The 26,435-nt window shown below is 38.0% G+C and overlaps 1 protein-coding gene across 1 annotated transcript; it reads right to left on the bottom strand.

The window, feature by feature from the left end:
* Nucleotides 1-2,127: 2,127 nt before the first annotated feature.
* Nucleotides 2,128-10,025, bottom strand: kcnk1a (potassium channel, subfamily K, member 1a). The gene is made up of 3 exons (XM_007259205.4): nt 9,293-10,025; nt 3,756-4,151; nt 2,128-3,058 (listed from the first exon to the last, which is right to left on the bottom strand). The coding sequence occupies exons 1-3, from the start codon at nt 9,645-9,647 to the stop codon at nt 2,805-2,807; spliced, it is 1,005 nt and encodes a 334-aa protein (XP_007259267.3). The 5' UTR covers nt 9,648-10,025; the 3' UTR covers nt 2,128-2,804.
* Nucleotides 10,026-26,435: the final 16,410 nt, after the last annotated feature.

The following is a 26,435-nucleotide window of genomic DNA, read 5'->3' as shown; positions in this document are numbered from 1 at the left end:
AGGCCTGACCTGTGCATGAGAAATCCAGTCATTTGTATATACTGTACTCAGAGAGTTATGATATACAGCAGTGTTGCAAAAGAGTTAATTGGCAGTTCACCTTTTATTATACACAAGTTTAGCATGTTTAATCTCTTAAGCTCCAGGCTTTTTATTGTCTCTTAAAAACAAATTAATAATGACACTAATTTATCAACTGTTACTCAATAACTATTACAATTTAAAGTTTGCTATAGTAAAGTACTACAGTTGTACTACTATAGACTCAAAAAGTAGCTGGTTGGTGGTTGTGATTTGGTTGATACATGAAATCTACTGTATCCCAGGTGGTTGCTCAGTGCTTGCAATGATATACCACATGGTTGCTGTGGTAGCTCTTTTTTTTTATGGCGTGGTGTTCCAAAGTGGTTGCTGGACGGGTACTGTAGTGTTGCATGGTAAAACTTATGATATTTTAGGTGGTTGCTAGGTGGTTGCTAGGCAGTGGCTGTAGTATCCCATTAGTATCATTGTGTTGGTGTGTCAGGTGAATGCTCAAGTGGTGACGACTGGTTGCTTTGGTACCACATGTGGTTTGTTGCTGGTTATCAGTGTTTTTTATCATTGCCACATTTAAAGAGTGGAAGAAATATTGCACCCATTCATTCCTATGGAAAATATGTGAAACCTGTGTCTCTGACAAAAAAAACTGCGTACATTTACTAAATTTACTAAAAAGTTTTTACTACAAATTATCCAAAAACCACTATGTTATTATACAAAGGGACATACAGAAGTCTTTTAATTTTTGTTTTTAATTTCCTGTCATAAATGCATCCTCCCGGTCATGGCAAGCTGCATGACAGGGTGGGCAATTTAAGTAAAAATTGTGAAAATGTAATCAACCTACAGCTGCAAACATTTTGGATTGTTCATGGTGGCCTTGTTCTGTTTCAAATATTTAAATTTTCAATTATATCAATATTTTCCTACTCTGAGGTAGACAGCTTAAGCTTTAGCTTAAGCGAATTATAGGGACAATATGAGAAATATTAAGTAAAACTAATATTATGACATGGCAGATTTATGCCAAGATAGTGGTGGTGTTATCCCAATAAAGTGGCGGTGTCCTGTACAGTATTGTAACTACAGTAGCAAGAAGTTTGACACTTTTCTAATTCACAAATTCTTGGGCTGTGTATTCTCAAGAACGGAACATATCATGATGATACAGAGGTTTCGATTCAATACATTGAGATATATTTTCAGCAATAATTGATATACTATTATTTATTAAATATTATATAATATATAATGTAGATTAATTATGTAAATATAATATAATATAATATTAAATTTAAAGTGGTTGGACTTCACAAACACCTGACAAAAAAAATTCAACGAAAGAGTTGGAGAGCAAAGTGAAGGAAAAACAGATAATAATTTAAAAATAATTAATGGTTACAGTTGTTGTTTACTTCATAATTGCATGTGTTTTTTCATAGTTTTAATGTCTTTATTAACAATCTACAATGTAGAAAATAATACAAATCACGTTAAATGAGAAGGAGGAGTCCAACATTTTGACTGGTACTGTATATGAAAGAGAGGAACTGAATTATGTGGCACCTAATGATTCATATTTACAGAATGACTAATTAAACATATAATCATTAAAGGATTTTTTCTTTATTATCATCATGACAGTGTCTCCATTTGTATCACCGCTGTAGAATATGACATTTCTACAGGCATTGTATTAATTTTAATTATACAATGTTTACAGTTGAAAGTCATTTCATCTTCCATAGCTGCTTGTAATACAAAGCTATTACAATGTGATTAATGTCTGTTATCATCCTTTTCCACTTGGTCAAAATACACAGGTGTAGTTAAAGAATGTGCTTACTAAATGTTTGATATTCTATTTATTATCTGAGAGATTTTCTAAATTAAAGTCTCTTTTTTGTCAAAATATCAGAGTACCTATAATTAATTGCAAAACAGCGCCCTACAGTGGATTCCATATTAACTGCAGCATTAAGTCAAATTAGTGAGATACATCAAACTAGTTAAGGCAAATAGTCGGATATCAACCCAACCAATTTTTTATTCACTTAAATGTAAATTATTTAAATGCACACAATGTCAGCAATAACTTCTCTTTACTTCTTTCAAAAATCAGAAAATATACAATAATTTAACTTACAGACAAAAACATATACATATTTAAAGCTCCATTACAGTTCATGTAAACATGGCACAGCGAGTTTGCAATATTTACAGAAATACAGAAAAGAGTAACAGTTTGACACTTGAGTCTCATTCTTGGAATGATCAGGTACAGTCAATGCTTTGACCTCGGCACATTTTACAATTTATATCCCTTTTACATCCATTCCATTAAAGGAAAAAAAATACTAAAGAGTCTTTACAAACCCCAGAACCATCCTGGGGCCAGCTTCCCAAAAGCATCTGAGTGTAAGACCACTTTAACTGGTAAAGAGAGAATTCAGAGTGATGCTCAGAATCATGTTTGTGCAAAGACTTACACTTAAATGTCTGTGGTAAATTCCTTTCCGCCCATTAAATAAATTAGTTACAACTCCTATCTATTTTAAAGCTATGAATATAACATTTTTAGATGTTTGACTTTATATCCAGGCTCTGCTTTAAGCTACAACTATCTAACTTATCTTTACATTATTGTTTTACATTGATTTAAGAACACTGGTTTAGATTTACCTGTATTTGCATACCTATACTGATTGGAAGCAACTGGTTACTGGAAGTTAAAATCTATGTATATGTGTTGTACAGGAATCTCATCTGATCACAGAGCCGTCAGTGGCTGCTATAGGGGAACTGTCATTGATGAGATCTGTCCTGTAGTCTCTGACTGATGCTACTGGATCAGAAACAGAAGCAAAGGAGAAGTGATCATGGTCCACAATATTAAGCTGGTCTTCAGTAATCTCCTTCTTCAGATAGAACATCTTCCTCAGTTTCTTCAACTGCTGAAGCTCACAGAATGTCTCCAATACAACCAGCATGGCAATTAGGCCCAGTAGCAGGTAGACTAGAGAGGGAAAAGAAACACAAGTTTAAGACTTTGGGTTTTCAATGCAGGAATTTTTCTTGGCAAGTGTGTAAAAAATGCTTCTATTACATTATGATGCTCATATTGAGCAAACTGAGCTCAGAATTTAATATTGAGTTAATCTTATACTTGGCAGAAGAGGATAAATTGGATATTAGAGTGACAAAGTATGAAATCCCTATAAAAAGCTTGATTTATATACCTATATACCTGTGATAATGAGGTATTTTGTGACAAACTACAAAATTATATGTCATCATTCCAACAAATTAAAGGTTTACTATTTAATATATGAAATGTGGCTATTTCCTAATAATGTAGACATTTATTTAAAAATGTCAGTAAAAGGAAAAACAAGACTCAAGACTCATTATACAAGAGAAATTGTCACTATTTTACTTTTGTATTGATAACATAATTCCATTATCTGAGGTAAACAATGTTTATGTCATAATGGTCTTGAAAAAAACAATTCAACAATGGTTAATTTTAGGGTTTCCATTAAGTAATTTATTTTATTTTTACCTTGTTTTAAAGTTTAAAAAAACTATGCATATGTGGAATCTAATAATACTAATTCTAAATTGTTTTCAAAATAATGTAATCAAACTGTTTTCTAAAAAAGTTTTTAAACACTCAAAAGGTTGCATATTCCGAGATTCATATCATCACTCACCAGTAATCCCCACTTTATAGAGCTGCCTGAACTTCTGGTTGTAGCCCTCTCCTGGTACATAGTCACCCAGGCCTATGGTACTAAGCGAAATGAAGCAAAAGTAGAAAGACTCTAGGAAGTTCCATTCCTCCTCCATAACAGAGAATATTATAGCAGGGATGAGGAAGAAGCAGGAGACCACGATCAGAGCCATCAACCCTGCATGTACACCAGACACCAGAGGCTTAGACAGAGCCCAGCGGCGCTGAACATAAGCTACAGGCCGGCGAGTACTAAACACCATGATCCTCTGCACCACCGCCGTCAGGAACAGGAGCGTGAACGGGATTCCAACCACAGAGTACAGGATACAGAAGGCCTTGCCCTCGTCTGAAAGAGGCACTGTGTGGCCATAACCTAAAGGAAAAGGGACAAAGTCACAGAATTTATTTTTTCATGTACATCTGTACATTTCATTATAAAAATATACTGTGTGGCATAAAAATGAATGTAAAAATAAAGGATTTGTCACCTCAGGGGATGGTTTGGAAACACTAACACCTTTATACGATGAATGGGAAGTTGTGCAAGCATTCAACTTTTCTTAAATCAACAGTGTCTATGTTTACCGGGAATATGCCACAGAACGCAATCCACTCACAGTGGACAAAAAAGTGGATGGTAATGATCGTGAACAGACAAGAGAATCACTTCTATATTTAAACAGGTGGCCTCACATGTAGATCAGTGGATGCAACACTGTCCCAGGACATGTGGCATGTTAGTGTGCATAAATAGCATAAAAGCAAAAATAAATAGATGGCTATGAATGCACTGGGGCTATACATAGAGATCTCGGTGTTTCGAAGTCACCCCCTCATGTAACAAATCTAATTTTCTACAGTTTTCTAAAGTTCTTAAATAAAAAAAAAATATTTAATTAAATGTATACTATTATATTCAAACAAGCAATTGGTGAAGTAATATAACTCTGCTACAGATGTTACTGTAGAAGTTACATAATATCACAGAGGACAAATACTAAAATACAAGAGTCAGCACCGAGCACTCAAAATCCGAGAAAAAAAGCAAAACAACAGTAATCTGCACTTTAATCAGGCATTTAAATGGCTTTTTAAAAGGTAAATAAGAGCATTTTTCTGGCATTAAAAGCGTGAATTCAGCTGTAACTGGAAGTATCTGCACAAAACTGTGCTGGACTGAGGTGCACAGCTTTCCACATGTGCGTGCGTTTACAAGCACGTGCCCAACCATGTGGATGGAGGCCATGCGCTTACCTCGTGTTTACTACTGACCCCTCCCCCCTCACACTCCCCTTCCCCTTCATACTTCTCAGGCAGCAGCAGCCTGTCATTTACACAGACACAGAGACAACGCTGTGTATCTACTTCTTGTGTCAAGAATCAAAACATTGTAACATGGCGTGTTTGATTTAATTGCCTTAGGTGACATTGCACACTATTGGGCATGCGCACATCACAATGTCGATGCATAAACAATATATTGTGTAGCCCTAATAGTCAGGTTTACATTTTCGTGCATTACCACTAGGGATATAGTCAGCTAGCTAATGTCTACAAAGGCTAAAAAACATCATCAGTTCTTTGCCAACATCAACGTAGCATCATTGCATCAGTAATGTTTATCTGTTCACATGTAGAAAAGCCCAAAAATCTCTGGTATGCCTTACTTTCCCAGCAGCAGCTAAACAAGAAGCACAGCTTCAGCCTGCTGAGTGGCACATGAATTAAAACAAGGAAAGAGTAATCAAACACACTTTGCTATTTCTAATACATAAATACAGAAGTATAGAAGCTTTCTTTTATTTTTGCTTTTTATACATATTTTTGGCAAGCCAATAATGCCCCTGAGGAAAGCGGACCACAGTTGGCCTGCTAACAGCAAAGCTGGCAGAACACATGCATTTTGATCAGCATTTTCTGGCTAGTCCAACTGTGTTTAAGAAACAACAACAAATGCCACTTTTCATCACTTGTTTTCCACCAACAGTTCAACTTACTCATTTTACCATTTATTTCTTACTTTTATCCTTTATAAATTAGTTTTGTATATGATTTGCATTTCAGCAACATTTTCTAATAAGTCATTTTATATTAGACCTAGTCATTGTTATTTTTATCGTTGGTTGTATTATTTGTATTATTTTGTTTATTTACTACGAACTAAAACCTGTTGATTAACCCTAAATTTGTATGCATGAAAATGATCTGGGTGATCTGATGGTGGACAAACAATGGCAACCAATCAGTTGTAAGATGACCTAATGAAGCAGTGTTTTTTCATTGTGATCCAATGTGGCCTGATATTAGTTTTAAATATAGTCGCTGATTGCTGCTAATTTCTCTGTATAAAGTTCATTCAGAAGAGAGAGCACATATAATGTTAAATGTTTATGTTGATATATCTTAATGTTAAAGCATGTTAAGACTGTATTATTATTATTATTAATATTTATTTAGTTTTTATTATTATTTAATGCATTATTTGAGAATTTATTTAACAGACACGCACATATATTTTTTAATAAAGGCAATATTTATATTGCTACATGTTGCATATGCTGTTTAAAATGTAAGCATCCACTTCTCTGGCTCTGGGTTAAATTCAGTGTTAAAAGATGGTTAATCTTAATTTCTGTATGTGTGTGTCTCTCCACTCCACATTTTTGTTGTGTCTCCCCCAAATACCTGTGAAAGCACAAATATGTAACATGGTCTGGAAAACAGGATCAAGCACTGGGTTGGGAAAAACTAACCTGGGTGGAGGACAAAGCCTAATCTATGTTGGGAAATCTGTGCAGGTATCTAGGTTGCTGCCAGGCCAGTGTGTTTATGGAGATCCTGCTCTGATCTCTATGCTGGATTAGGTTACTTAAGTCCAGGAAACGCTCTCCTAGCCACATGCCTGTCCTACACTCACCCTTCAACACAACTACACGGCTGTACAATGCTGCCATTTAGCCTCCACTGGCTGCTAATGATTCTGTGCTAATGTAGGAGACAGTTCTTCTGCACATGTCCTCACAGTGTATTGATCAGGATGCCATGTGAGGGTTGACCTTGATTTGTGCAGAGAGGCCTGATTGACAGACAGGGCAGACTCCTACTGCATCTAACTAAACATAGAAAGATGGCAAAACAGAGGAATTTTCTGGATTTTAGCAGAATCATTACAGCTTTCCCTGTGGAACTAAACACAAAGAATGTGCCATTGCAACATGCCAGAAACAACAGAACTGTCTGGACAAACGTGAACTGAGCACTGAGGTCATATGGGTGTGTGTTTAAACCTTCGAACAAATGCCTTCCTGATTACGTAAAAACTGCCCAGTCAGACCACTTTAAATGAAGCTCAAAATTCCAAAACACAGCTAAGTTCAATTTGTTCATTTCTATATCTAATGCATTTAAAAGGAATTGCACTTACTTTTTAACATTTTTGCATAATTAAATAGTTATTAAAGGTAAACAAATCAACCCAGACTGCAACTGGTTGGGTGAAACAGGATATCTGAATAATTCAATGCCTTAAAACTTTACCACAGGAGGTTGTAACACAAAATGGTTAATAATACACTGCCTGATTCATTAGAAAATGTTTTCCTTGAGTGTTGTGAAAGTTTAGGCCTAGAGCATATTGTAATTGATTCACAGCAGGAAGGAACTTATAGAAGTCTTTTTATTTTTGTTGTATTTTTATTTTCTGACATGCATGCATCCAATTTAATTGAAGTAAAAAAATTGTGAAAATGTAGTTGATCTTTAGTTGCAAACATTCTGGATTGTTCATGGTGACTGTTTCAAAGATTTTATTTCATTTTAATTATTTTGATATTTTCCCACAGCATCAGCTTTACCTCAGCTTATTATGGAGACAATATGAGAAATATTCTGTGAAATTAATATTCTGACGAGACAGAATTATCCCAAGATAGTGGTGGTGTTATCCCAAGAAAGTGGTGATGTCCTTCTAAGAGGTTTGACACATTTGTCACAAATTTTTGGGCTATGTATTCTCAAAACAGTACATATTATGATAATACAGGTTACGATTCAATATATTGAGATATATATGCAATACTGTAAGCATGGCAATACTGTGTTAAATATTGTTGAATTCAAACTTAACGAAAACTGTCAGTGTGTTTTTGTACCATCACATTATCATAAAATCTGAGTAAAAGAAAAGGGTTTTAAACACAACACAAAATGAACCCTGTCTGACACCAACATTTACATGTAAACTAATAATAAAACTAATAAATGTGAGTCAGGGTAGGCCTGGATGGCAGTGTCCTGTACAGTGATGTAACTATAGCAGTCCTAAGAGGTTCGACACTTTGGGCTGTGTATTGGCAAGAACTTGGCAATACGATGTATATCATGATGATACAGGGCTTACGATTCAGTACACATATATTGATGAAAACTGTCCTGGTATCATTATATGAAACACACTATTATGTTCATGAAATCTGAGTAAAAGAGAAGTTTACTTTTTTCCAATCAGAACAGTGGGATCTATACAACAGAGTGCAACGCTGCTACCTAGTGGGTGGGGTTTAAACACAACAGTAAATGAACCACTGTCTGAGACTAATATTTACATGTAAACTCATAAATAAAAATCAATGTGTTTTTGAGAATCTATACAGTATTGCTAAAACAAATATTGCAATACTATGATACATTAATGTTTTGTTCCACCTTTAATACACTGTATGATATGTTATCACCGACATTTCAAGGCAAAACATAATTAAAGGTGCAATAGTAGTAAGTAGGTTTTCTTTAAAATGCACATACAGCTCTGGAGAAAAATTAGGAGACCACTTCAGTTTCTGAATCAGTTTATCAGATTTTGCTATTTATGAGTTTGAGTAAGGTGAACATTGTGGTTTTATTCTATGAACTACAGACAACATTTCTCCCAAATTCAAATAAAAATATTGTAATTTTAAACATTTATTTGGAGAAAATGAGAATTGGCTGAAGATGCAGAGCTTTTAGACCTCAAATAATGCAAAGAAAACAAGTTCATATTCATAAAGTTCTAAAAGTTCAGAAATCAACATGGTTTTTAATTACAGTTTTCATGCATCTTGGCATGTTTTCCTCCACCAGTCTTACACACTGCTTTTGGATAACTTTATGCCACATTTTTTTTTATTTGGTAAAACAAAGATACTTATTATTTTTAAGTTGTCTCTAATGTTTTTTTTCCACAAGGTAGTGGGTGCTGTTAAATGGGTCTGCAGCTTGTCAGTAAAAATAAGCTTAAGGTAAATACTCCATATGAGAATATTACACACTATACCTTTAATAAAAGCTGCCAGAGGTGAATATAACATTATACCTTTAATAAAAGCTGCCAAAGGTGAATATTACACACTGTACCTTTCATAAAGCTGCAGAGGGGAATATTACACACTGTACCTTTAATAAAAGCTGCACAATGTGTTTTTTTATGTTGGGTAGTTAATTGTTTGACTAAAATGGTTATTTTTTGTAACTCACCTGTCGTGGAGAGGACGGTACTGGCGAAGAACAGGGCAGAGGTGAAATCCCAGTTGTAGTTGGTGGAGGTGTCGTTCAGTACTGACACTCCATAGTTGCTCGCCTCCAGAGCTTTAGCCAGAAACTGCTCCAGCCTCTCCTCAGAGAGACAATCATTATCCTGGAGAAACTGCTGCTTCAGAGTCCCCAGCTCCTCTCGCAGCAGGTCCTCATACGGAGATTCCACCAGGGAGAAGACCACAGCCCCGAAGACCAGGTACAGCACATACACCAGCACCAGCAGCACGAAATACCACGTAGACCTGTTCCCCTCTATCACACGCATACACCAGGCTGCGGACAGACACTGGAGCATCTTCAGACACCTGTCAGCCACACAGCTCTCAATACACCTGATAATAAACACTGATATACCTCCTTATACACCAACTCAGCACAGCCAGCCTCTCCTCTCTCTCTCTTCTCTGCTTCCACCACAGCTGAGGTGATATGGAGTGACGTCACGCGCCTCACCTCACTCCCCCACCCTCCTCTCTTCCAGGTTCAGGTGCGTAAAAGTGCATGTGTGTCAGAGCGCGAGGACAGGACGGGGCAGGGCGTGCCCATACTCTGCTACAGCAGCTCCATTGTTTACTGTAAAGCTATAGTAGCAGTAACTCCAACACTTTCACACTGAAGAGAACCGCATACACCCCCTGGCGCTGGGCTAGATTTTATCAATGCTACAATAATAGCTACAAAAGTGGTCAGACTGGTTTGGTTTGAGCTGTAAAGAAGTTCCAGCAGTGGGAGGAGCAACAGGCCAGTCACAGTGCTGTGTGTCCTCAAACCTCTTCACTGACTTCTATTCACAGAGTTTCTATCTTCAGTAGGGTGGAGTCAGGTAAAATGAGACACTTTTGTTAAAAGACGCATAAGACCTTAAGAAGACACGTGGGTCTCTTAAATAATTACTTATTTAGAACATGTGAAAAAGTATACTTCTTTTGTAATTATGGAAATTTAGAGTATTAATCCTCCATTCTAAAGACCCAGACTTATATATAAATCTTTATTAGAAGACTAAACACTTAAGTAGAAGAACTAAAATATTCAACATTTTTTGTACTTAAGTATTGGAAATACTTTATTATAAACTTTACTACCAAAGTACTGAAAGTAAAAGTACAGTGCTGTGTTATCTAGTTATTACAGAAAGTAGTAAAAAAAAAAAGTTCTCTGAGTAAAAGGCAGAACAGGAGCAGCGAGTTCCTTTTATGAGATAAGCTTGCAAGCTCACTTTAAAGATCACTTGATTCACTCAGTGATAAGAAGCTTCATCAAACCTGGTGACAGTGCAGAACATCTACCTCTCTGACTTTAGTGGTAATGCGCATTTGGAATGATTCCTAAAATTTGTATGATTGTAACGAGTAATGATGTAGCACAGTATCAGAGTAAAAGTAAAGTGGAAGTAGGAGAAAAATATAATACTCAGTTCAGTCAGTCATGAAATTTCCTAAATATTCTACATTCCTTTGTCAGTGCTATTATAACAAAATGAAGTGACTGGGAATGAAACCATCTCACTCTGTAAGCGCAAAACAGCACCAAACACAATGCAGGTGAGCAGATACTTTTGGCCGTATAGTGTACGTTGTCCTCACTTATCATACGATTTTTCTGACATACTTCTAAACATGCTCTGCCCCGCCCACCTTTGCAAACCTCAACAATGCAAGAGAACTTATTGTACTTGGCTTTAAAATTTTAAAGAGCTATATGACACTACAATCTTATCTGGCCGCTTTTAGCTTTCTCCACCCTATTCCTTCTTCATAGTTTCATTTGATAGAAATAAAAAGTGAAAATATATGCAGTGACAACAGCATCAGGAGAACCTGCAGTGACGTATGTTGGCATACTTATCACTTCCTGATAGAAACAAACAGATTAGTATGGTAGTATTTGTATCATTATCAAAAAATATGCAACTGGCCCTCAACAGTTCAGACAGCTTAAGCTTTATCTCAGCTGTATGGAGACAATATGAGAAATATTAGGTAAAATTAATATTAGTAATTGATAAACATACATTATTTAAAACACGTTTAACTTAAAGTATTTAACTTAACCACGCAACAGTGTAGACATGGCAAAATCCAACCCTACATGAAAGAAAATTGTATGAAAATTGTATGATTTGTAATAAAGTATTTATTCAGAGTAAATCTTGAAAATGCATTATTACAACCTCCAGGAAATCCTTTAAGACACTGAGAAAACTGTTCCAGGTGACTCTCCCTCATGAAGTCTGAGATTAAAACGTTTTGTTTACAAAATAATTCTGCACATGTTCATATATAGCTTTAATGTTTTCAATATTAAATTTACAATGTAAAAAAGGAAGAGAATTTTGAATTGAATGAGAAAAGGTGTGTCCAAACTTTTGGCTGGTACAGCACATCAGTTAACACAAAACTCTCAGTTTGGTTTGGTTTGGCTCTGATCACAAACTTTCTGTATCCTCAAAGCACTGCCCATATTTAATCTGTTCCCAAACACTGAAGGGTTTAGAATAAAGGGCCCTTCCTGGTTAGTGTGTGTGTGTGTGTGTGTGTTTGATTAGCAACCAGCCATCTCTTCTTACTCATCAACACTTACTTCCTTTCTGAAATGACTTCCATCCTTTTGGAGATCAGATATGAAATATCTCAGAAAACAGAAGAAAACATGTTTTTTTAAGCACTAAAAAGTTTCTCAGAGCTGAAAGAATCTGGGATTACTGTTTCAGTCATAATGTGTTAGTTTAGTTGGTAGGATTGTTGTGCTTTTTACAGACATTTCATATCAACAACCTGAAGCCTTTATGGCTGTGATCAGCTCTTTGTCTTTTGTGTTTTGTTGTAAGCACTTTTCAACTTATGGTTACAGTGATACTTATCTGATTAAGTTGACGCCCTTATTTACAGACGCTTGTGAAAAGTGCAGGCAGTGAATGACACACTGACACCAAGTTCACAGAGAGCTTGAAAGGACAAGAGCTGTAGTCTAATACAATGTGGGCAGTAAACATCTGCAGTTCAGTGTGTATTGACACACTGCATAAGATTATTAGTAAGAGGGGGATTTAAACTACATGCACAGTAACAGTTCAAACATCTCCTGTTGTAAATTTTAAAGACACTAGTTAGTGCACAAAGTGATTTTGTGTAACACTTGCCAGGAGCCAGGTGCTCAAGGGCCAAACAGTGAAAAAAATGCTTTACAGTTCATTACAAAAAGGTCATTATTATGGTTGTGCATTGTAAATCACCTAGCATCCGCTTAGCAGCAGCTAAACAACCTGAGATACCATAGCAACCACTTAGCAATCAACTAATAATACCATAGCAACCACCAACAACCACTAAGCAACACAGCAGAAACTACCTTGAACAACATAGCAACCACATAGGATAACACTGCAAACACATAGCATCCACCTAACAATCAATTAACAACAGCATAGCAACCACTTGGGCTATAACAGCAGCCACTAAGCAACCATCCTGCAACACCACAGCACCCATGTGGCATACCATTGCATCCACTTGCATCAACACAATGGCATCCACTTAAGATTCTAGAGAAACCACTATGTGATCACTTAGCAACACCACAACATCCAGTTAGGATACCACTGCATTCATCTGTGCGTGCTTATTTTTCAGTCAAAATGACACATGTTTACTAAAGAACAATTCCCTTGTTAAAAACAGCTGAGCCAGCAGTAAATTAATCCTTTAATTTAATGCATAATTTTGGACACTTTATTATATAGTGCCTAACACCATCAGATTAAATCAGTTTCACTATTTCACTGATGGCCATGTGATGTGGTGGGTCTCTGTGGTGCAGTGACACAGCTTCCTGTCAGCACTGCAGTTTACACTGCACCACCTCATGAATACTGCTCCTTCATTTTGGCTCTTGGACAGCAGCCAGCTGGTGAGAAGATACCTGTTATGGATTATTCTGCACCTTTGGGCTATTTTGAGACGGGAAAGGGACATATGAGAGCTCTGGCCTTGCTGGAGTGAGATGGAGCCAGGCTGAAAAGATTAGGAATGTTTCTGCTGAATTTAGAGAGACAAAGCCCACACCAGTTACCATTCTGCAGCATGACAATTCAAGGTTTAAGGTCAAGGGTAGGTTTACGTGTAGGGGACTGAGTTTGAGGTTAGGGTTACTGAGGTCAAGTTAGAGGTTACGCTAAGGTAGAGGTGACTGAGGTTGAGATAAGGGCTAGGTTTAGGTGTAGGTTACTTAGGTTAGGTTTTAGATTAGATTAAGGTGTTGGTTATAGAGGTTAAGATAAGAGTTAGGTTTAGGTGTAGGTTATTGAGGTTATAGTTTAAGGTTAGGTTTAGGTGTAGGATACTAAGGTTATAGTTTAAGGTTAGGTTTAGGTGTAGGATACTAAGGTTATAGTTTAAGGTTAGGTTTAGGTGTAGGTTATTGAGGTTATAGTTTAAGGATAGGTTTAGGTGTAGGATACTAAGGTTATAGTTTAAGGTTAGGTTTAGGTGTAGGATACTAAGGTTATAGTTTAAGGTTAGGTTTAGGTGTAGGATACTAAGGTTATAGTTTAAGGTTAGGTTTAGGTGTAGGTTACTGAGGTTATAGTTTAAGGATAGGTTTAGGTGTAGGTTATTGAGGTTATAGTTTAAGGTTAGGTTTAGGTGTAGGTTATTAAGGTTATAGTTTAAGGATAGGTTTAGGTGTAGGTTACTGAGGTTATAGTTTAAGGATAGGTTTAGGTGTAGGTTATTGAGGTTATAGTTTAAGGTTAGGTTTAGGTGTAGGTTATTAAGGTTATAGTTTAAGGATAGGTTTAGGTGTAGGTTACTGAGGTTATAGTTTAAGGATAGGTTTAGGTGTAGGTTATTGAGGTTATAGTTTAAGGTTAGGTTTAGGTGTAGGTTACTGAGGTTATAGTTTAAGGTTAGGTTTAGGTGTAGGTTATTAAGGTTATAGTTTAAGGATAGGTTTAGGTGTAGGTTATTAAGGTTATAGTTTAAAGATAGGTTTAGGTGTAGGTTACTGAGGTTATAGTTTAAGGTTATGTTTAGGTGTAGGTTACTGAGGTTATAGTTTAAGGTTAGGTTTAAGTGTAGTTTGTTGAGTTTAGGGCTAAGTTTAGATGAATGTGTAGGTGATTGAATTCAGGGATAAGTAAAATTTAGATGTTGGTTACTGAGTTCAGTCTTAAGGTTAGGTTTAGGTTAATGTGGATAGGATTAGGGCTAGGCTTAGGAGTAGGATACTGAACAGTTAAGGTTAGGGTTAGGTTTAGATGTATAAAGGTTAGTTTTAATTATAGGTTAGTTATTGGTTATGATTAGGGTTAGATTTAGACATAAATTACTGAGATCAGGGTTAGGTTTATGTGTTGGATTTTAAGTTCATGGTTATGGCTAGACTTAGGTTAATGAGTTTAGCATTATCATTAAATTAAAAGGTTAGGGTTAGTTAAGAGTTTAGGTGTAGGTTGCTCAGGTGCATTAGGTGTAAATGTAAAAATATTCTATTTTACAATAATTTGAAACAATTCTATTGGTCCAATGTAAGGACAAACTGATGGATTAAAATTATGGTAAAGAGAGGAAAAAAGGCAAAAAAAAAGGTGTAAAACACTTTGTTTATTTGCCACAAGGTGGAGCTATAGGTTCAAATTAGAATGTGTGAGGGCTGCTCATGTCAAGTGTTGATGGAGAATCATAAACTTTGAAATGTTGAGGTCAAAATTGAGAATGAAAACAATTTATGTCAAACAGATGTTTATACTACTTGCTTTTCTAGATGTGGAATGCAACACATGGTATGAAACCTAAAAGAAAAAAAACTCATAAAACAATCCATGTTTTGACATGCTTGAATTTGTGGAGTTATGGCTTTGCATAGTGCGTCAGGTGGACCTTTCATATATCAGTTTTACACTTGAATTGTCCAGTGTCTATCTATCTTCTTATCCGCTTCTTTGCTGTCAGGGTTGTGGTAGGCCCAAACCTGCCTAGAAACACTAGCTACACAATGCTGAAATACCCCCTGGACAGGCTGCCAGTCTATTAAATGGTACCCTTCAGACATACGCTCCCAATTTAGCATACTAAATCCCATAATTAGCTAAATTACTTGTTTTAGCTTAACTCTGTAATATTAGTATATTACATTTTTTTTTAGGAAAAGGGAAAAAGACAGGCTTTAGTTCAATTAAAAAAAAACTATATTAAACTGAACAAAAAAAAAACATGAAAGACTGACAAATGAGCATTGGTTACCCCAACCCCCAAATAAAAAAAATAAAATAAAATACAGGTAAATAACCCCAACAAAAACAAAAAAGAGAGAGATTGCAAGGATCTCTTAGCATTGTATTCACAATATGCTTTATTAGACATTATATTCCTGGTATAAATTTACTAACCTACCCTTTCTTTTGCATGAAAAACAACACACTTCTTAAAATAACTTACCTGGCCCTGATCTCTGCTTCTTTATAATTGATGTGTTTAATTCTGCACTGATTTGACTTGACAAACCAATATATGAAACACCAGGGACCCCCTGAATGTCTTCTTTTAGAAGAACACTCACTGTTCTCTCATTTTCACTCAGCACAGATCAGAGCATGCTTCCAGCCGTCTTGTCAGACTCGAGATTGGCCGCCCTCTCTGTGTTGGCTGTAGTCATGGCACAGTTTTTCAGACAGGAAGCTAACAACGGTCAGCTCTTTTTGGTTCCTGCCAGAATCAACATCCAGGGGCCGTCCAGTTGCTTTGCTGTCAGCTGGCTGCTTTTGTAGGACAAACTGACGGCTGGTAAAGTTCCCATGCTGAATCGTACTGCTCGGCCGAGCCTTGTGTCAGGGATCCATCCTCCAGATGAGATTAACTGTTTTCATGAATAGCATATGAAGATATATATGAAGTTGTGATGGCACATGCTGCACACACAGCTTTATCATTTGTCAGGAGGCAGGGTTTGATAGGGGAAGCTCCATATAATGTGTGTGAATTCAGTGTTTTTCTGTGTGTTTTCAATGCATGTAAAAGATTCAAACCACATGAAGAACATACATGAAAACACACGTTTTCAGGCTGAAATGAAGTGCAGTTTCTTGGCCTCACTCAGCTTTCAAACACAAGCCTGCAAGTTTCTCTCACACTGCAGTCAGGACCAGAGAGAAAGGGAGAGAGAGAGAGATAGAGAGAGAGAGAGTGGGAAGAGAGGGAGAAGGATAAAGAGAGAGAGAAAGAAAAGCAAAGTAGGAAATAGGTAAATTACAAAAAGAGCAGGAGAGAAAGAAGCAGAGGGAGAAAAAGGGAAAGAGGGAGAGAAGGAAAATAAATATGACAGTGAGAGAAAGTGAGAGTCAGTCATGAGAAAATGAAAGTAAATGAGAGAGAAAAGAGAAGAAGGATGAAAAATAGATGGAGATATGGAGAGAAGAAAAGAGCAATGATGGAAAAAGAGAGAAAGTAAGGTAGAGAGTGACAAGGACAGAGAGTAGAAGAGAGAGAGTGTGAAAAGAAAAGAAAAGGTGAAAAGGAGAAAAACAAGGGGTAATGGAACATGTAGGATTGGAGGAAATATGGCATAAGAGAAAAAAATGCCATAAGGAAAGAGAGATGAGAGAGGAAATGTGAATTGTGAAGTAAAGAAGATAGACAGGGAGTAAGAGAAGGGTTGAGTGAAGGAGAGAAAAGGATGAAGGAAAGCGATTGAGAGAGAAAAAAGAGAAGTGAGGGTGAGGATAGAAAGAGAGATAGAAAGACAGAGAGAGCAATGATGAGGAGGACAGAAAGTAAGGTTAAGAGAGGGAGGAAGAGTAAAATAGAGTGGGGGAGATAGAGAGAGAGATAAGGGAAAGTAAAGGAAATAAAGAAATGGGAAAAGAGAGGTGTAGAGCGAAGTACAAAGAGAGCAGGAAAGAGAAAGTAGCAGAAGGAGAGAAAGGGAGAGAGGGGGAGAAGGACATAAAGAGATGGAGTGGAAAAGAGATGGGTAACAAGGGTAAATAAAAGAGAGTGAGAGAAAGAAAACAGAATAAAGGGAAAAAGCAAGGAGGAAATGGGCAGATATAGAAATAAAGAGAAAGATGCGTGGATGAATAGAGAGGTAATGATAGAGGGGTAAGGGAGAGAGAAAAATAAAAGAAATAGAGATAAGGAGGGACAGAAGTTACAGAAGAAAGAAGATGAGAGAGAGAAAGAGTGAAGAGAGAGAAGAAACACAGAGAGGTAGAGAAGGAAAGTAATGAAGATAGAGAAAACTAATGAGGAGATTTAAAAGAGAGCAGGAAAGTATATAGGGGAGAGAGAGAGAGAGAGAGAGAGAGAGAGAGATCCCAGATGGCTTTGGCTTCACTGCTGTCTCTGTTAGATTGGAGCGTCTGGAAAAGTCATTTCTCCCGACAGGTCCACCTCACAGGGGCACTTACGGGTCCAGGCTTCGCAGAGCCAGCAGGAGGACACCGCATGCTGTAAACCCCTCTGAGGAATAACCCACGCCTTACTTCTGCTGATTTATCCCCTCTTCCGCTCTGCCCTTTCTTCAGCACTGCTACATGACTGCCCAAGAACACAGTCAACATACATGCTCACACAGCAAAATCCCCAGCGCTGAAGTAACTCTCCCTGTGTCCATTTGTGTCCAGCTGCAGTTAATGAGCATTGCAGTTCAACTCTGGGGATTTTCTCGTATTGACAAGATGCAATTTACACAGGGTGTAACTCTGAGAAGATGACAAAAGAAAAGAAGAAGCATTGAGGTCGCTTTGGGAAATGCTCTTTTACATTGTCAATCACAAAACGCTGCTCAGACGCACATTTCTCATACTCTGATATTCAACTACCATTAGCAGAATGTGTGAGGGAAAGAGATGTAGCCACATCTGCTTATAAAGTTCCCTGATTGTACCAGCAAAAGTATTTTTCCAAACCAAGAAGGAGGACAACAGCCTTGAATATTATTAGTTGGTCAGTGAATCAAAATCAGTGGAGAAAAGTTTGTGTTTCCATCAAATAAATAGAGTGGTACACAATTAACATATTTAATCAAACTGTTTGATTAATTGATTGCATGTATTAACAACAAAACTGCATAGGGTTTATGTATTTATTAAATAGCATATTCATATTTTTACCAAAATGCAATGATGCAACTGGATATCCATCAATCATATAATTGTAATCAAATTGTCAAGCAGTCCTAGCTAATAAGGCTCAGCTAAAAAGACAGAGCCAGAAGGTAGCATGTTAGCAAGTCTCTGCACTGTTACATCATCAACACATCTCTCTAAGCGTGTAAAAGTGATAGGATGCAATCTAATCTGCCAAAATAACCTGAAATATCTGAAAGCATGGAGAAATACAGTAAATCTATTTGCTGTAGATTGTTTATGGATTTCTGTAAAGGTTGTATGAAAAGGAGCTACTTAAGGGCACAGAAAGAAACTTGAAGATCCAGTGTGATGTGGTCATTAAGGCCAGAGGAGATCCTGGAACATTATAATGACTAGTGTTAGCTCTCCACTTACTTTAATTTCAGGAAATAAAAGAAATAGTTAAATCCCTGCTAGTCAAAGAAGACCATTTTTTATACATATCCCCAGATAAAAAACACATTTCTGATCCTCAGTGATGCCTATTAAGAGTTTAAAGCATTCCGATTTCCCCCATCCTCAAAGGGCTCATGCATTACGTTAGTTCCATGAAGTTACAGACATATGGAGCCAGATCATATACTGGCTCCTTAATTCCATCTGCCATTGTCCTTCAGCACTTTTTCCTGTGTTTTGAGAAGAGGGTCAATCATCCATCACACTGTCAGTGTAGGGACAGATGACTGGCACTGCTACATAAACTTAATGGTGTGTTTGAAATGTGCTAAACATTGGGCAAGTTCACGGAAAAGGTAATGTCATCCCGATGCGTCCTCAAACTTACACCATCGGCTCGTCATACGTTCATTTCAAAATTACTACTGAAAACCAATGTCCCAACTAATATGTAGCAAACTTAACACTTGGACTTTGGCCACTTTTCTTTCTTAGGGCTTTGAGAACAGTGCGTGCAACAGAACTGCACCAAGCCTGTTGGCCGGCCTGTGCGGAGGTCAGGTTTATGTCTTTGATTAAGTGGTTTGTGCTGACATCAAACACATACAGCAGGAGCATGTCACCTTTTCAGATGACTTACACCTTTATTTGTGAACGGCCCGAATAAGCACGCTTTTTCCGCGTGTTAAGCCAGGGCCCTAATTAGGCTTTTTGGGACCAGAGAGCAGACTGCAGCTGTTTTAAATCACCAACAAACTACCTTATTTCCGAAAAAGTGAACTTTGCATACATATGGAACTTTTTTATGTGGTCTCTTGAGTTGCTCTGTCTGCTTAGCATTATGGTATGTGCAGAAAAGAGTCAAAACACTGTAAACAATTTAAAGTCGCATCATAAATTATAGGGTAATTACACAGCGATTTTCTTAGTCCTGCACCTCATTTAGGTCAACAATGCAGTTTAGATTTAGCTTACTCGAAAACAGCAGTGAATGTGCCGCATCTTTATGAGCAGAAATTGCCCAATACTTGTGCTTTTTTAGTGAAGCGCTGCTGGAATTAAAACCAATAATCTTCCATCTGTTGATAAGCATGCAGTTAGACAGCTCTCGGACATGGAAATGTAATTGCTCTCACAGGTCTTAAGGGGCAAGCTGTCTGTTCATTAGAAGACCATAATTTTAAATCCTTACCGTGCCAGTCAGAGGGTTATGAAGCAGTCGCACTGGAAAACTGTTAATAATGATAATTATCATTATTATCAGAAATTATCAGTAAACAAATCAAGGGAGCAGAGGACCCTGAACAAATATCTAATCTCATCCAAAAAGATGATAAAAACAAACATGGCAGCACGGGAGGAGGTTGGAATAATCTGCTAAAGAGAAAATACGCAGTGTAAATGTCAGCAAACAGTGCAAAATCTAAATATATATTCTGCTATGATGAAAATATCAAGTTTAAATCTGATTTGAGTGGCCAGAGATGCATCAGTACAAATCTGACTGTAATCACGTTACATACAGGCCACCTCCAAACGTGCCTTGGATCCGCAGAAACAGATTTCATGTGGGTTCTGGCTGTCCAGACTATCAAATATAATCTGGAAACAATAAAGATATATGCTGCAGATAGATTCGAAAATTAGATTTGGGTTGGCAGACTAAACATAGCCCTCGTCAGCTAGTGCACTGTGCACATATAGTGAGTCCAAGAAGTATTTGATCCCTTGCTGATTTTCTTTGTTTGCCCACTAATAAAGACACTATCCTTCTGCACTTTTAATGGTAGATATATTCTAACATGGAGAGACAGAATATCAAGACAAAAATCCAGAATATAATTTTAAAGAATATATTTTAATTAATTTGTATTTCAATGAGGAAAATAAGTATTTGATCCCTCTTGCCAAACACACTCAATACTTAGTGGCAAAGCCTTTGTTTGCAAGCACAGCGGTGAGACGTTTGTTGTAGTTAACCACAAGTTTAGCACACACACCAGGGGGAATTTTGGCCCACTCTTCTTTGCAGATCCTCTCTAAATCATGAAGGTTGGTGGGCTGTCGCTTGGCAACTCTGACCTTCAGCTCCCTCCATAGATTTTCGATCGGATTGAGGTCTGGTGACTGGCTGGGCCACTCCATGACCTTAATGTGATTTTTCTTGAGCCAATCCTTTGTTGCCTTTGCTGTATGTTTAGGGTCGTTATCATGTTGAAGACCCAACCACGGCCCATTTTCAGATCCCTGGCAGAGGGGAGGAGGTTGTCCCTCAGGATTGTGCGGTACATGGCTCCATCCATCTTCCCAGTGATGCGGTGAAGTAGCCCTGTACCCTTGGCAGAGAAACACCCCCAAAACATTATGCTTCCACCTCCATGCTTGACGGTGGGCACAGTGTTCTTGGGGTCATAGGCAGCATTTTTCTTCCTCCACACATGGCGGGTGGAGTTGAGGCCAAAAAGTTCAATTTTGGTCTCGTCTGACCACAAAACTTTCTCCCAATAACTTGGTTCATCTTTCAAATGATCATTGGCATACTTGAGGCGCGCCTCCACATGTGCTCTCTTCAGCAGGGGTACCTTTCGGGCACTGCAGGATGTGAATCCATTGTTGCGCTAAGTGTTGCCAATTGTTTCCTTGCAAACTGTGGTCCCAGCTGCCTTCAGGTCATTTGCTAACTCCTGCCGAGTGGTTGCAGGACGATTTCTGACCGTTCTCAGCATCATTGCCACCCCACGAGGCGAAATCTTCTTTGGAGCACCGGGCCGAGGTCTGTTGATTGTCATGTTATACTCTTTAAACTTTCTGATAATTGCACCAATAGTTGTTACTTTCACATCCAACACCTTACTAATCTTTTTGTAGCCCATTCCAGCTTTGTGAAGGTCAACAATTCTGACTCTGAGGTCCTGTGACAGCTCTTTGGTTTTACCCATGTTGGAGACTTGAAATCTGTGTGATCTGTCTGATTCTGTGGACAGGTGTTTTTCACACAAGTGATTAGTGAGAACAGGTGGCTTCAGGTCAGGTAACAAGTTGATTGGGAGTGTCTAACTGGTCTGTAAAAGCCAGAACTGCTAATGAATACTAAGGGATCAAATACTTATTTCACTCCATGAAATACAAATCAATTAATATATATTCCTTAGATTTATTTTCTGGATTTTCTTTTTAATATTCTGTCTCTCCATGTAAGAATACATCTACCATTAAAAGTATAGAATGATCATGTCTTTATTAGTGGGCCAACGAAGAAAATCAGCAAGGGATCAAATACTTCTTGGACTCACTGTATAGCGAGAAAGGAGTGAATTCTAGTTGCTCCTCAATTCATGTGGTAGATATTTGCAAAAATCATTTCAGTGTTGTTGGCCTGCCGATGAAAGGTAATGAACGGGGTCCTGCTCACTCATTCCAGAACCCGATTCGCTGCTTTCTTCTTTCTCCACATCCTCAAATGCTCCCAGAGCTTAGTCCTGCTGTCTGCAGAAGTGTGATTAATGGTTGTAATTAAGTATGATTGCTCCTTATTTTTCTGCTTTTTGTAAATAGTTCAGAGCGCATGAAATTATATCTGCAGCTCAGCAAAAGTGTTTGACGTTTCTGCGTCAGCAACTTGTCCAGCTGGCAGAGTGATACGAGGTACATTTGCGCAACCTGAACTGTGAAAATGCAGAAATCTCTCTTTAGGAGCACTTGACCATATCGTAAACATGCTGATGAGGGGGTAAATATGAGAATATGATTGATCACTTAATAACAGTGGAGTGCCATCAGTTCCTCTTGCTCTTCGGGTGCATACGGAGCAAGCTGTTCATTTTGGCTGTGGCACGGGCATGGGAGCCATGATTATTAAGCCCCTTTATCCAATATGAAGGGCCCGTTCTGTGGTCATGTGGTCACATAGCAGCATAAACATCTTTGCAGGAAAACAGAAGGCCTACGCAGGAAAACGTGCTGTTTGGAGGCCAATGACTGCCAAGCCTAACATGACCAATTAGCATGTGAGCAAATGTTCATGGTTAGATCATAGTTGGCATGCTGTCACTGGGCTGTGGGATCCCATTAAAGAAACATCTTGACTCTTCGCTGTGGGATCTTTTTCGTCCACATAAAACCAGGACAAAAAATGCACACATTGTGTGAGCTGAGGCCAGGTGATGAGGTCACTACATAGCAAAGGGACAACGAAATGTCACACACCATTCTGTTGCTTACTTATGTAATAAATTAATAAACAAAAATGTTCTCCCCTTGTTTGGGGCCTCAGGACCTGGTAGCACATAAACCTCAACCTTAGTTTTTAATTTGAGGAAAATGCTTTTTTATGACCGCACGTCCCCATCGTGCCATAGCAGAGACGTTGAGCTGGTGTTACTGCAGAGCTCTGAGGAGACTCGTTGAAATGGAAAACATTTTCTTTTCCACTTCGCCTCCGAAGGCTTGCCCCAAAACTGTCCAACAAATTGACTGAAAGAAATATATTAGTAGGTGACCCTTTACTCGCAGGAACGTTTCGTTTTCTGTTTTTATTGGTCTTTGAAAAGATTAAACCATGAAGATCATCTTAGTTGCTAAGTTTTGAAGAAGCACTTTTCTCTGTTTTTCTGATCCAGTCTCTTCAGCATGGGTCATTACTCTCATGATCTCTCCCCTCATTGGAACAGGAGTGGAATATCAGCACACAGAATATAAAAACACATGATGGGATTCTCATTGCACTTTGGATGCACAGTTTAGTTCAGCGCTGGAGTTTGAGAAGGGCAGTTCTGGGTTGAACAATTGAGGCTGATTTCTTCACAGAATTAAAGTCAACCTGATATCCCAATAGATAAAATCACGCCTTACCCATAATTACTTTCCACCAACTCCCACCATAGATTACATCATGTTAAAGAACAGAAATATGCTCTGATTCCCACTTTTTATTGACTTTAAAACAATGGTTCCTTCCTAGCTTGAACTTTTTCTTCCAGAAATATCTAAATATGTGTACAATATATGTAGCCTCTAATTAGATTCTAGTATTAATTCAGGAGTTGACCCTCCTCAAATCAAATAGTTAAGCTCTGTACCAGTGTGTTGACCAGTCGATATTGAAGTGTTCAGAAATTCAGCAATAACTTGACTAAACTTTGCAATAAGTCTTATTTTTTCTAAAGAATCACCAGTATGTGAAGGTTTCTTGAAGAATCATAAAATAACAGTGGTTTAGATTTTAAAAATGTTGTACTTTTCCCTTCTGTAGACAGAGAAACAGACAGTCTGTAGCTTGTGTTTGGCTCATACAATAGTACCCGGATGTGTTCGTGAAGAACGCTGCGTTCTGCAGGCTCCAGAAGGCCTTCAGTTTCGTAATCTTGAGGCACAAATCAAGTGAAACTGACAAAACTTAAACTCTGTTTTTGGATACATCTATTCCAGAAAAAAAGGATTAAGTGTAATGGCTGGTCCTGTGTTTTCTCTCTCTTCCTCTTTTTCTTTCTCTCACTTTCTCCTAGTAGAAGACCGAGTCGCAGTGCTGGGATCTGCAGGTTTGCTCTGAAGCAGAGCCGAGGCTTGGAAACAGAAACATGTCTGAAATATCTGCCCTTCCTCTGGAGAGGCCCTGTTCAATTTCCGCGTAATGAAAAGTGAGGTGGCTGAATTGTTTTGTATCTGCGTTAGGAAATGCAGGTCTGTGCCATTTATACGCTGCACAGTCCATTTCCCCTCTGTGTAGCAGACCAGTGAAATAACTCAAATTATACAAATGTTTTTCATCCATGCACACAGATACCATTCATGTTCTGAAAAATCCAGTGACAAATAGAAACTCATGTGTTCCTGCTTTTAAATTTGTTATTTAAAGATACAGGATTCAATATCCACTCGCATATTCATTTTTATGGTGTTCAGGTCTAACAGGACTGCTTAAAGAGTGTTGTTGGTTTGGACATGCAGTACTCAAAAAAAACTTCAATTAATTTATCCCCATACGACATACAGAAGTTCCTGCTGTTTCAGCTAAACATCCCTGCAGGTCCTTTGCTATTATGTGGGTCTGGTTATTGAGCTGCCTAACCTTAATTTTAAGTATGTCAAGAAAGTGTTTACTTTTAAAATAGCTAAATTAGTCCTTAAATATAAGGCATGTTATTTTAAAAATACAATGACATCTAATGCTATTCATTGTAACTGAAGCTAACTGTAGACAAATCACATTTTGGGTGTACTGTAACTGCAGCAAATGTATAGCTATGCCCAGGGCCGCTGCTAAGGTTTTGGAGGCCCTAAGCATAACTGGTCAGGGAGGCCAAGTAGCGTTGCTACTTTAGTTAGGACTAAGGTTGCCAGATAAGTTACGATTTTTCATCCTATTTGTTTATTTTATTTTAAGTTTTTAACTTACACAAATATTGCACTGGACAAGTTTTTGTATAGAATGGCCACATACACTTTAAAAATGGTTAAACATGCGCAAGATTGGGCGCCGAGTGGTCCAGCGGTCTAAAGCGCTGCCACTATGAGCAGGAGGTCGCCGGTTCGAACCCCAGCTCATGCAGCTTTGCCATCAAGCTGCCGGCGTTAGAGGGAGCAAAATTGGCCCTGCTCCCTCTGGGTGGGTAGATGGCGCTCTTTCCCCACATCACTATGGTGATGTCTGCAGCACAGGGCGTCTGTGAGCTGATGTACCAGAGCCGAGCCGCTGTGCTTTCCTCCAAGCGCGCTGGCTGCTCGGCAATGCTGCATCGGCAGCAGCTCGAAAAGAAGCGGTGGCTGACTTCACATGTATCGGAGGAAGCATGTGTTAGTCTTCACCCTCCTGGTGTGTTGAGGTATCACTGGTGATAGGGGGAGTCCTAATGAATGGGTTGGGTAATTGGCCGTGTAAATTGGGGAGAAAATGGGAAAAATTAGAAATAAAATTTAAAAAAAAAAACATGCGCAAGATTTAGCGCCTCCATGCATTTTTTGATTATTTATTTGACTGGAAAATGTCACATCTGGCAACAACCAACAGAGCAAACCGAGCCGTGCCATTTCAGGCAATAGGGGTGGGGCATTATATTATGCACAAAAATAATAACGTGCCGCTTTTAAGTAGTAGAGTAGGTGCCCCATGCAATGTTTAAAGACAAAAAAGATGAGCGTATCATAAATAATTCACACTGGGTTTTAAATTTAATAATGTCATAATTTCAACACATTTCATTCTCAGTCAGTTTGGCTCCCTGCAACTGCAAAATGGTTGAGGCCTAACGCTGGCTGCGTTGTCTGCGTATGCAGAGCGGCGGCCCTGGCTATGCCGGTCATGAGAAACTGCTGATAGAGTTAAGAAGATGCTGAAAAAAATGGCAGAGATGTTAGTTGAAACTTTGGTCTATTTTTGATCAAAGTGAAAAGAGAACATTACATTAATATCTTTTCAACCAAATTGACGTTTAATTAGACACAGTGCTGGAGGGGAGAAGAATATGGGTTGGGTCAATGTCCACAAATGCAATAAAAATCCGTTTACAAATACATAAAATTATACGCTGTCAGAGTACAGAACTCCTACTACTTCTAGTGCTG

Source organism: Astyanax mexicanus, chromosome 15 (genome assembly GCF_023375975.1).
Source record: "Astyanax mexicanus isolate ESR-SI-001 chromosome 15, AstMex3_surface, whole genome shotgun sequence".
Classification (NCBI taxonomy): Eukaryota; Metazoa; Chordata; class Actinopteri; order Characiformes; family Acestrorhamphidae; genus Astyanax; species Astyanax mexicanus.
The sequence above is the reverse complement of the archived record's forward strand: the minus strand, read 5'-3'. Positions and strand labels throughout refer to the sequence as shown.

Bases quoted from the DNA above. Each gene is read 5' to 3' on its own strand.
- kcnk1a (XM_007259205.4), bottom strand. From the start codon at position 9,647: ATGCTCCAGTGTCTGTCCGCAGCCTGGTGTATGCGTGTGATAGAGGGG. The intron at 4,152-9,292 runs GTGAGTTACAAA...CTTTTCCTTTAG, and splicing joins TACCGTCCTCTCCACGACAG to GTTATGGCCACACAGTGCCT. The intron at 3,059-3,755 runs GTGAGTGATGAT...TTCCCTCTCTAG, and splicing joins CTATAAAGTGGGGATTACTG to TCTACCTGCTACTGGGCCTA.